The sequence below is a fragment of the Buteo buteo genome, chromosome 1, assembly GCF_964188355.1.
Source record: "Buteo buteo chromosome 1, bButBut1.hap1.1, whole genome shotgun sequence".
Lineage (NCBI taxonomy): Eukaryota > Metazoa > Chordata > Aves > Accipitriformes > Accipitridae > Buteo > Buteo buteo.
In genome coordinates this window covers 66,804,050-66,816,039 of record NC_134171.1, presented here as the reverse complement: position 1 = coordinate 66,816,039, position 11,990 = coordinate 66,804,050, and the positions used below count along the sequence as shown (strand labels likewise).

General features: G+C 40.2%; 1 protein-coding gene across 3 annotated transcripts in view; it reads right to left on the bottom strand.

Moving 5' to 3' along the window:
* PKD2 (polycystin 2, transient receptor potential cation channel) overlaps nucleotides 1-11,990 on the bottom strand; it is a 30,542-nt gene that overhangs the window by 5,091 nt on the left and 13,461 nt on the right. For all 3 annotated transcript variants that reach the window (XM_075034569.1, XM_075034587.1, XM_075034580.1), the window contains exons 6-14: nucleotides 11,224-11,452; nucleotides 8,601-8,771; nucleotides 7,259-7,440; nucleotides 6,166-6,286; nucleotides 3,599-3,697; nucleotides 2,469-2,590; nucleotides 1,508-1,625; nucleotides 1,089-1,252; nucleotides 130-277 (exon numbers count right to left, since the gene is read on the bottom strand). In XM_075034569.1, coding sequence (XP_074890670.1) covers nucleotides 130-277; nucleotides 1,089-1,252; nucleotides 1,508-1,625; nucleotides 2,469-2,590; nucleotides 3,599-3,697; nucleotides 6,166-6,286; nucleotides 7,259-7,440; nucleotides 8,601-8,771; nucleotides 11,224-11,452 — 1,354 coding nt within the window. The remainder of the gene's footprint in view (nucleotides 1-129; nucleotides 278-1,088; nucleotides 1,253-1,507; nucleotides 1,626-2,468; nucleotides 2,591-3,598; nucleotides 3,698-6,165; nucleotides 6,287-7,258; nucleotides 7,441-8,600; nucleotides 8,772-11,223; nucleotides 11,453-11,990) is intronic.

Sequence of the window (11,990 nt, the reverse complement as noted above, 5' to 3'; positions counted from 1 at the left end):
TCACTTGGCCACTGCCAAAGCACCCTCCTTATCTTTACCACCACTCTCTCAACCCTCCCAAGCAAAGAAGCGCTAACAGCAGGCAAGCTATGCAGGTTGTGACCAGACAGGAGAGAGTGGACTTCTTACCTCTGTCACTCCATCTAACAGTCTTCCCAACACATCTCTCCTTTTTAGTTTGGCTCTCTCCATTGCTTCGAGCTTCACAATAACTGCATCAATCTTGGAGACAATACTGCCGATAGAATGCTCCATGCGATCGACCCGCCTCATGAGTCTGAGGGCAACAAGTGTGAGCTTCAGTGACATTTCTGAGTCAGTATCATTCCAGCATGTCAACACACAAGAGCAGATAAGGATGAGACAGCATTTTAATTCAAGCACACGTGACCTTCCACAAATGAGTCCTAATGTCCAGAAAGGGACAAAGTACACAAGGGCAGGAAGGTAACACAGGGTAAAGCAGATGGGGAAAAAAAGTACATATTCCACTCTGTTTTTCCTGCTTTTAGGTCATCCTTAGCAAAATTTGTTGGTTCTAGTCACTCAAATTCTTCATTCAGCTAGTGTTGCTATAATTAATTAATATTGAGATCTATCATTTTAGACAAAATACAAACAAGTAACTTCAACTTATTAAAAACAACAGCTGAAGTTCTCACTGAACCTAAAACCACCTCAAGATTTTACTACTAAAACAAAATCAGAAAAGTCTACTGGCATTATTGTAGCATGGCCGTTTTCTCTGTCTTTTCAATGACCAGGTTTTAAGGATAGGATGGGGTTTGTTGAGGTTTTTTTGTTTGCTTGTTTTGATTTGGTTTTGGTTTTCTAACCGATTCCCATGAGTCTCTCTAAAGTACTTCCAGTTCAGATATTACTTGAAAGCTACTAAAAGGAGTGACTTAAGCACCTTAAAAACATAATATTTAGTTTCATGAATAATTTGATTAATATTCAGGGTTATAGCAGAGACTACTATATAACTGAAAGAAAAAAGCCCACAAGGGAAAAAAAAAAAAAACAAACAACCAAACCCCGAAACAAACCACCATGAAGATTCATCCCCCTCAGAAGGATAAACTTACACTTGGAACTCTTCATAGGAAACCCCACTAGAGCTGCTGCCCCTCCTTCTGGAGCTGTGTCCGCTGTCTTCATCCTCATCCTCCTCAGAGTCGTCCAAGCTCCGGGGGAAGCTGCGGCTACTCAGAGGACGTGGCAGAGAGCTCCTATCCAGGTCCAGATCCTCCTTTGTGAAAACACAAGCCACAGACAGAGAAGATGTACAGACTTTCACATGTACATGGGGGATAGGGGTGTCAAGGTCAAAGACCTACTGCCCTCCACCAGCTGCCCCTTGCTTTTTTTACAGTTCTGCTCAGACAGCCAGGGATGAGAGCAAATGTGAACAGAAACAAGAGGATTCTTCTGAGGCAGCAAACCAGCATGGGGAGAAGACTGGCAGACAGCACTGGTGCAATACCACTTCTAATGCTAGGCTCACCCTCTCTTTCTCCAGGTCATCTCTCATCTGCTGATGTTCATGCTCTGTCAATTCCTGGTCCCCATCCTGGTCATATTTGGTAAATATTGCTTCAATCTCTGCATCTGTGTGCCCCTTCCTGAAAAGGCAGCAAAAGCAGTTCCCTTACTTTCCATTTTTCAGATGCTGAACGAACTTCAAGTATTAGAAAAACACTTCGCTCCAAACAGACTTTCATCCCCAAGCCAAAGACACAACTGATCCCAATGCTGTCTATAAATTCCCAACACTGATAACAAAGAGCTCAGCCCTCAACTTTCATTAGTTAACAGCACAAATCTCTCCTAGACTGTACCCTGCTCCTTCACAGCCATCCCTTTTATACCTCCTTGATTTGTTCCCTTTCCTTGGATTCCTGCCTGTTCACAAACTCCTGCAGTGGCTGATAGAAACATTACCGTTTCCTCAAAGGCCTTAGATCTCTCCTTGCTCAGACCCTTTCTATTCCACAACACAGCAACTCAAGGAGGTTGGGCCCCAGAGTGCCAAATCCTTCCTCCAGTGTGGGATGCCAGCCCTCTGCAGCAACACCAGCCATAGTGCAGACTCCAGGGGCCACAGCGCAGCAGACCTCCCTTAGTTAAGACTTCTCTTCCACCTCAAACTGACCATTCTTTTCCTACTCCTCTCTTCTTCTGCAGTTCCATGCCACAGTTTGAATTTTCCTTTGTACAATGCCTGCAGACCCATATGCAAAGATGGTTTACCTGTACACATCTGTTTACATAAACCTCCCAACAGATACAGGAAAAGCACATGCTTTGTTACCCACCAACCAAAAGAAAAGCACTCTGCTGTGTTGTCTTTATTCACATTAGCTTACTCTTGCCACATCACAGAAGAGAGAGAAACTCACATCAAAGACTTAACATCACATGTCTCTGGGAATACTATTCAAGATAAGAAGTAACAGCTTCCTTACCCTTTTAGATCTTGCCGGAGTTCATCAAAATTTAGTTTTCCTCCACCTTGTCTCAGACTTTCTGAAATGTCATCAACAGTAGTTTTCTTCAGTTTAAGTTTGATCATGGCTTTGTTGTAGCCCTAAAAGAAAAAGTGATATTTCATGTTTTACTTGTCATGAATGTTAACACTTGATTTCTTATAACTTCTCAGATTACAAAAATCATCTAGTAAATACTGTCATTCAGTGTGTTCCAAAAGCCCTGCAAGAATCTGTCTTTTCCTCCAGTTTATCCATCTTTTATTTCAGTGTTTAAATGGGCAACATACAAATACCTTTGCAGTTAGAGGTAAGGCTTTCATCCTTCAATTTGCACTGGAGGTCAGTAGAAATGGAGTATTTTGTCCCAGTAAGACACCTTTAGCAGTTACTGACAGTTAAGTGACAGTTTTAAATAAAGCTGACAAAACAGGTACAACTTTCTGCAGTCATTTTGCTTATGTCTCATTCTTTGCTTTTAGGAATGACTTTTTTTAAAAGTCCTCATCCCAACAAAGTAGCACTTTTCATTTTTCTCTGCTCTGTTTTAATAACCAGTTTCCAGGTTTTACACTCTGAGTTACTGGTCATGCTGAGTATGTGTTTAGACATTTCTGACCATGTTACAGCACTGCATCCATGCCAGAGTGCACACACGTGCACATGTTTTTCCTAAACTGGGATTCAGGCCAAGCTCTTAACTTTGTATTCAACAACCTCAATGGCAGCTGCCCCTGGGAGCTCCCAACCCATTATCCAAGACTTGCCTCATCTTATTGTCTGAAATGAGGTAATGCCAAATTCTGTGACCAAACCAAATAGCAGTTTAGCTTCATCAGTTCAATATTTCTGTACATACCTAGACACACAAATCCTGTGTTGTATTCAGTAGGCTGATAATTCAACACAAAATCTCAGATGACTAAAATACATTGTGATGGAATGTTTTCATTCATTTCATTTACACTCAGCTCAGATTCATTTATTTTAACTAAGAGATGTGTATTTTCATCACCTGCTGCCAGCTTTACTTTGTATGGTCTATACAGTGTTTTATAAAGTAAGTTCAGATGTGAGGAATGAGGTGTCAAACAAAACGTTACTTTTACCTTTCTGATAAGATCAGACAGTTCCATTTCTGCCTTCTGTTGTGCCATATCCGATTTGACTTCGGAGTATGTATCATTGATAATGGCCAAAAACATGTTCTGTTCATGAAAGAAATGAAAAAGCCCACTTAATGTCAACAAGTCTGAGCCCTACCACTCCTATGACCTTCATGTGCAGACCTATACATGAATTTTTTAAAAAGGGCCAGGAGAAAATAGTGGGCTGTTTAAAAAGCACTAACATCAAGAGCTTGAGATATTGAAATATGATGCACTGCAGTATAACAATTTTTAATCAAGACTACTGGTTTTTCATGTAACTGGACAATTACTTTCCAGAGAGGGTTCATGCCTACAGACAGCAGTGGCAATAAAGCATGCCTGTTTAATGTTATACATGTAAGTTTGGCCTTCTACCTGCAAGGCCAAACTTATACAGATAACAACTTATACAGATAACAACTGTGAATTAATCTAGGCAACACAGCTGGTAACAAAAATGTCTGTGGAATCAAGTTAACTATTCATCCCGTAATAACCAGCACAAAACACAAGGTTCTTACCTAGTTACAGCTCTACTTGCATTTCAGACTGAAGATAAAAACAAAAAAAGCTTAAAATCAGACACTTTGGCATGTATGCCACCAACTCCAAAAAGAGTTTGGTCGCTTGTTCAAACAAAAGAGAAAATATTGGTCTCACTAAGCCTGTGCGAAGCATATCATTTACTTGAGCCATGCTGTCATTACTGAAAGGGTCCTGCTGAACTCGGAGTAAACATGACTGAATTGCAAGCTTGACATTCAAGTTCAGAAATAATTACTCAACTTATTGGCACGTTCAATGTCCCACTCTCATGCAGAAAGGCAGTGTTAACCTCTATTTCCTCATGGACTTAAAAAAATGCTTTAGGAGAACAATCTTCCAATGCTGTACCTTCATGCACTCTTGCCCAACACCAGAGAATTAAGAGGTAACTTGACTACTATTTTGCTTTCAGCTGCCCAACATTAAGAGTTGGTGCTTTCTGCCCATCTTCCCTAACTTGGTTTCCAGGTCTCTGACTGGTATCACGGAGCTTATGGGAACATTTCACTCCAGCCAAATGACAGGATGTGCGGGTATTAATAAGCACACAAATAGCGAGTATTTTGGATAACCTGCTGTGCCTTCACACTCCAGTGCTTTTCTGCCACCCCTTAGACAAAAATATTTCTTTCCCTTACTGGACACTAGCCTCTGGATTTTGTGAGGTGCTTCAAAACAAATATGAAACCTGCTTCATGTGCTTCTTCAGCCAGAGTGACCCATATGTTATTTTACAATAGACTACTGCTCCATCTCACTGAACACTGAAGACTCTCCGCTTCCTTACCAGCAAATAGCCAAGTTGAAGTCTTGTCCCGTAAATAATACCTGAATGCCACTTCTCCTCATCTCAAAGAATAATAAAAAGTCTCATTAACTACAAGGGTCATTAAATAACTCTAAAAGTTATGATGATACAGGACTGCTGTACCATTTTAAGCTTAGTAAAATCCTGCTTTAATGCTTGCCACCTTATCAAATCACCAGAAGATACACAGTTTGGGGAATAATCTGAGGATTTCTTGCTTAGATAACAGCTTCCGTTTGGTGATATCATCAGAAACAAAATTACTATATATTAATGTTAGTACCAAACTAACTGAAAACTACATCCAGGTAGAAGATACCAGGGCTCTTCACTTATATCGACATAAAAAATTAATTTACTTGGTTTCCTAGACTTCTAAGAGAGAGGTCTCCTCCCTCCACCTTGTCATATAAATTATTAGTAAGATTGTAATATGGATTCAGTACTAGTATTAACAGAGAGTATACAAAAGATGAGTACTCACTCACAATATACTCACTGTTTGAATTTATTTGTCATAGAATCATGTCTACATACTGCCTCTCAGAGAAGCTGAGCTTCATATAATACTGTTTGTCAAAAAGTGTACAGGCAATCTGCACTGGGAAGGTGAGAAAGACAGGGCCCAACTCTGCCCTGGGGAAGGAAAAGAGGATAGGAAAGAGGCCTTTGCAGGCAAACCTGCATATCTGAAAGCTACTGCACTGCTGAAGAATTAGGCTCTTCTAGCAGACAAGCTGTGTGTCACATGCATGAACTAGGCTGTTGCAAACACAGCCAGCCACGCATTAGAGCTCTTTATAACTAAGAGCCTGCATGGAACATTACAGCTACTTCTTACCAAAAGATACAGGCTTGCTGTGTATGCCAACCAGGCACTATTCAGATTTTAGAAATAAAAAATTCTTTATAATAAAAAGCAAAAGAAAAAAAGGTAAAAAACCCACAACATGGAGCACTATACAGGAATGACAACAAACATACAATGCAAATCTATTTTAAATGAAGAAAAAAATGACAGTGTGTTGTGACCAGCTACATAACAGTCAGGCCCCTAAATGAACTGCACATTCACCATTATCAAAAAAGCCCCAGGTAGCAGTAGGAATCAAAGAACAAGAGATGCAAAAACGGCCACCTACCCACCCCGCATAAAAAAAGGCGTACATACCAAAAGAATGAAGAACATAAAGAACACAAATGTAGTGAAATAAATTGGTCCCAAAATTCGATTAGCTTCTTCAACCTCTGTGAAGTTGAAGTCTCCCAAAATGATGCGGAACTGAGTAAATCTTAAAAAAACAAAACACATCCAGGAGTTGAAAAAAACCCCACTTTTGGAGCTGTGCAAGAATTCTCAAACTATTTTACCCTAACAGTCTGACTATGGCCAGCAGAGAAGTCTGCACTATTGTAATACTTTATCAGGCACTGCAATAGTCAATTCTCCAAGCCCATCTCTAGGCATAACCAAACTTGCAGTCAGACGCCACACACACAGAACAAAACTAGAGTGGTTACTTCTGGCTTTCGATCACAGCTGATCATGGGGGAAACAGGAAGCAGAGCAAACCAATGATTACCACTGTGAAGCTTTAAGACCCACTCTGATCGCTCTCCTACTCCTTCTGCCTCTCACATCCATACAGCCCCAACCCTCTCCCTCTAAAGCTGTCTGTACAGGGCCAAGGCTGGAAGAGGCTTGGCACTGTACAGCACCATCAGCATATTTCAAGTTCCTCCGCTTCCCTACAAGAAACTGTTTGCACCACTGCCCCAGTGTAAGGGGTCGGGGGAAATCGTTAACTGAACAACCTGGTAATTACCTCAGAATCAGGTTATGTTGTACCAAATCAATAAAGGAAAAACTGATTAACAACCCTATATCAAGTCCTATCTCTCTCCTGGATTCCAGCAGATACTTACAAATTTACTAGTTTCTGAGTCAACCAACGACACACACTATCAGGAACATAGGAATGTGACCCACTTATAAAAACGATGTCACTTCCATTAATCAAAAACTGCCATTTTTAGTTCACTGATCTAACTATAGCATATTCTTAATCTCACAGCAGAGACAGTTTTTTGAAGTAAAAACGTTATAAAAAATGCATTTGCTACTGAACTACATCAACAGTGATATGTCTGCAGCTTATCTGTTTAGATGGATGTTGTAGGATTTGTTTGGTCTCCGATGAGGCAACCAAATCCATTTAGCAATGTACTGAGAAATTCTTTGTATTTTTTATTCTTGTACTTACATGCAATCCTGGAAAGTGCTGAAGTCATCGATTTGAGTGCCAAAGACAAGATAGGCCAACTGAGCATACGCTAAGAAAATAATAAAAAACATAATAGCAAAGCCAATGACATCTTTGACGCAGCGAGACATGGTAGTGGATAACTGACTCATTGTTCTGTTGAAGTTAACAAATTTGAAAAGCTGTTAAAAGAAAAACAAACAACAACTGTAAAGACAAGGAAGACAACAATTTCTTAACACAATCACTCTCCAGCCTTTTACACATGAGATCTTACTGAATTTGCCTGGAGACAAAGTCAGTTAATTTACACTTAGAAATACATCACTTACTAAAAACCACTGAGGCTTGAAATGTGAAGAAAATTCTGTGAGAACACCAACTTCTTGTTTGGATGTGGGGTTTTGTTTGTTTGTGTGTTGTTTCACTCCCCTGTTTGGCACCCTGGCTTCAAAGCAGTGTTACCAAAATGCTTCCAAAAGCCTATTTATTTATATTTATCTTCAATGAAGATGTTAGCTATGAAGTAGTAAAATGTGAGAAAAGAAGATCTCTCAGCTGACTTTGCTCTGAGCAAGTGGTTGGAGTAGAGACTTTCCAAGGTCCCCTCCAACATGCATTATTCTGTTACTCTGCGGTTTACCATTATTTCTTACAATGAGCCACTGTATTGCTTAAGCCATGATGCAAAAATTAGATGCAACTTTTGTCTTATAAAACAGTAAGAGATTAGCTCATTTGCTTGATAAACCTAAGTATTACTCTGGAGTAACAGAGTGGAAATTCACTTATTGGTCTTATATTTTCCTGCTAGGCAGTTTATTAACTAAATGTTCCTCTGCAACTGTATACATACAGAGGACAGGAAAATGACTATGGACATGGAAAGAAGTATCACTAGAAAGGCAGTAAAATGGAGAAAATAAGTTTAACTAAAGTAATATATCTAGTTTTCAAATGAATTGGACTAGCTTTACCAACGCTTCTAATGATTCAGAAGTTTTGAATACATAAAATGGGCACAGTTAAACCAGGCTAGGAAAAAGCAGTACCCAGTAAGAATTACTGACTTATCAATTCAGGAACAATAAAAACATTTATTTATGTGTCTGCTGTGACAAAGCACTAGCACTGACTAAATCTTCTAGACTTAAACAAGGACTGTCTAAACCTGTGGCAAATTACAACCTTGCTTTTAAGCTGCCAGAAGTCACCCCCGCGCTCTCTTTCTCGCATGACTGATTTTAGGAGAAATGAGTAAATCTCAAATAATGTATCATGCAAAACTGAGAATACTGCTTGCATTCCAATGTTAGAATAAGGATGTGTGCCTTGGAGTTACCTTAATCCAGACAAAAAACACAGTGACTGCAGCAATGTTGTTGAATTGCATTTGCCAATATGCCAAAGGCTCAAAATTGGGGAACGAGTTCTGATCTTCCAGCAGCTTCTTCAGCAGCATATCAACAGTTGATGTCCTATAGATGCTAATTCCTATAGCTACCACAGAGAGCTGAGTACAAAAGAAATACACAAATTTATGAAAGGTGATTAGAATTTTAAAACAACTTGTTTTAGTCACATACATCAGGTAAAGTTAAGATATGAGGAACTTCATGTTACTTATAGCACTACCATAATATGAGCTTTAAATAAAAGCAAATACACTGTTTTCAAGCTGTCCTGACTACAAAGCTAAAGTTTCAAACAGGAAAGTAACAGCTAGGGATTGCACAGAGCCTAGAAAAAAAGAAATCACTATATACAAGCTTTTCACACTCCTTCAGGGTTAACCCCGCTGGTCACCGATCACATTAGTGCTTAGGGCCAGGCAGTTGTGTGGGCTGGAGGGGGCCAGGTTGCACCACTTTTCACTCAGGAGTTAGTTTAACAGCCCAGTGGCTGCTGTTTGAGATAGGATCCAAACTTGAATTTCTGGACATATCAGGAAATGCATTTCACAACAAAACCACTGTAGTCCTAGACTATATACAAATAGCCTGGGAGTTAAGAAGATTTAGAAATCTTTTCCTTGCCACAGTTGAAGAAAAAGATGATGGTAAAGCCTAGCAGGTTCAGAAAAATGAAGCTGTCACAGAGAAAGAAAAATAAGGAAAGAAAGATGACAACTCAAAAAGACAAAGGTGAAAAGAGTAAAGAGCAGAAAGACAGCAGTAGCCAAAAAGGTACTAGAGTTTCTCTGGAGCACAGACTGACCAGTGTTGCCCAGAACAAGCAACAGAAGAGAAGCTGTAGTTTTACCATACAGGTAAGGTTCTTGCTTTGACGTCTACAGATGTGCTTTTTATTAGTGTAAGTGAACACTTCACCATGTATATGGAGTCATAAAGTACATAAACCTAAATTTAAAAAATGTCCCTCAGACAAGGTATAAACACAGAATTTTGACCCTTGGTGTGAACTGAATTTTACACGCACACTTGAATACACTTCACTGACTGTAACAGCAAAGCATCTTATTCCCCTACACCGTTAAGTATAACAAACGGCACACAGTCCCTGTAAACAACCTCCTAAATGGTCCTTCATTTACAAAGCACTATGATGCAAGTATGATTTCTCTAGATTACTGATACTAACGTGAAGACTTAACCTTTAATTCATCCAAGCCTGAAGATGCAAAATGAGTGTGGGACTGGAACCTTTTCAGCACTGCCAGCTTTGTATACTTTTGGTAAGCACAGCTCGATATAAGTCCAGAGAGAGTTTTATTATGTAGCTTTAAATTCAAAGCTCAGATTTTCTGCTACACCATGATAGTGTCCACTTAACCAAGAAAGCAGCCCTGACAGTTGCTAGCCCTCTACAATTCTGAGACACTTCTTCAAACTTGGTATTAGCTGGTATTTTAATACCACATTAAATCTCTTTGTGGTTCTTTGCAAACATTCAAATCCCAGTCCCATTCCTCCAAATCCAAATCACTACTTTAAAACAGGTGATTTTCTTACTTGAAAGCCGCTGCAATAATCTGTATCAGATATGTAGGAGAGAAACGAGGGTGAGTTTGTTACCTCCCATAATGGCTGTGTCTTTATAGATAAAAACTGCGAAAAAGCATACTGGACAAATACTCTAACTTCTCACCAGGACATTGTGCTGGTTTTGGCTGGGATAGACTTAATCTTCTTCATAGTAGCTAGTATGGGGCTGCATTTTGGATTTGTGGTGAAAACACTGTTGATAATACAAGGTTGCTTTCCTTACTGCTGAGCAGTGCTTACCCAGAGTCAAAGCCTTTTCTGCCTCTCACGCCACCCTACCACCAAGGAGGCTGGGGGTGTGCAAGAAGTTGGTGTCAGCTGTCCCAGCTGTGTCCCCTCCCGACTGACCAAAGGGATACTCCATGCCATATGATGTCATACTCAGCATATAAGGATGGGGGAAGAAGGAAGGGGGGGATGTTTGGAGTTACGGCGTTTGTCTTCCCAAGTCAGGGTTACAGGTGATGGAGCCCTGCTTTCCCGGAGATGGCTGAACACCTGCCTGCTGATAGGAAGTGGGAATTCCTTGTTTTGCTTTACTTGTGTGCATGGCTTTTGTTTTACTTATTAAACTGTCTTTATCTCAACCTGTGAGTCTTCTCACTTTTACTCTTCTGATTCTCTCCTGCATCCCACTGGGGGCATGGCGGGGGGGGGGGGGGGGGGCAGGGGGGGCAATGAGTGGCTGTGGGGGACTTAGCTGCTGACTGGGGTTAAACCATGACAGATGTGAAAGATTTGAAACCACCAAAGACAGAACAATCAACTTTGTAATGTTGGTATGTTTTGCAACACAGACTAAAATTTTCTTATTCAGACTGAATAGCCCAATAGTCTGTAAGTATCCTTCCTAATGATGGCTCTATCCCTTAAAACCACAACAGGAATACTGAGTCACTAACGTCTCCCGCTAAGTGCATTTCAGAAAGCAATTATAGCCTCATTATAAAGATTACTTACCACAATGATAAGGATATCAAGGCAATTCCAGAGACTTCTGAAGTAATGCAATCTATGAATGTGAATTTCTAAGATCTCTTCCACCATATAATAAAGAACAAAAAGACAAAATGCCATTTCACAGGCTGCCAGGAAAAAATCAAATGTGGAGATGTAGTGAATCAGCCTCACTGGCTGAAACTGCCAAGACGTAACAAGGCCTCCAGTTGCTGGAAACTCCACTAACAGCCTGCATTTAAAAAAAGGCAAAGAAAAAAAAATCACTTACACAGTGCTGATGAAAAGCACTACTAAAAGATACACAGTTTTATTTACATAATTATTTAAATAATTAAAACAGGCAAAAGCCCACATATGATTCAGAGAAGACACTACACAGAACAGAAGGTATAAACCTGACTGCACTCAATTTTGCCTAAAACCCAAAGCATTTCAGGAACAGTGAGACAACAGAGGCAGAAAGACCTGTCTTCATCTTGCACCTGTTTCATCAGTCTGAAGACTGATGTTGTATATCCACATATTTACTTCAATAAGCCAACTCGCCAGAAAAGTTGCCTGCTAACTGCACCCAAGCCGTTGCAGCATCAGGAAAGTCAGAACTGCCTCCAGATGGTGAGTGCAGCTGCCATGTTGAGTCCCACTTTGACAGGGAGGCACGTCACTTCAGTTGTCCGTCTCCTTTATACAAAACATACGCTTACCCATGTCCTCAAAACAAAGCAATCAGAAGAAAACCCCAAGTCTACAACCTACAGTGTGCAATG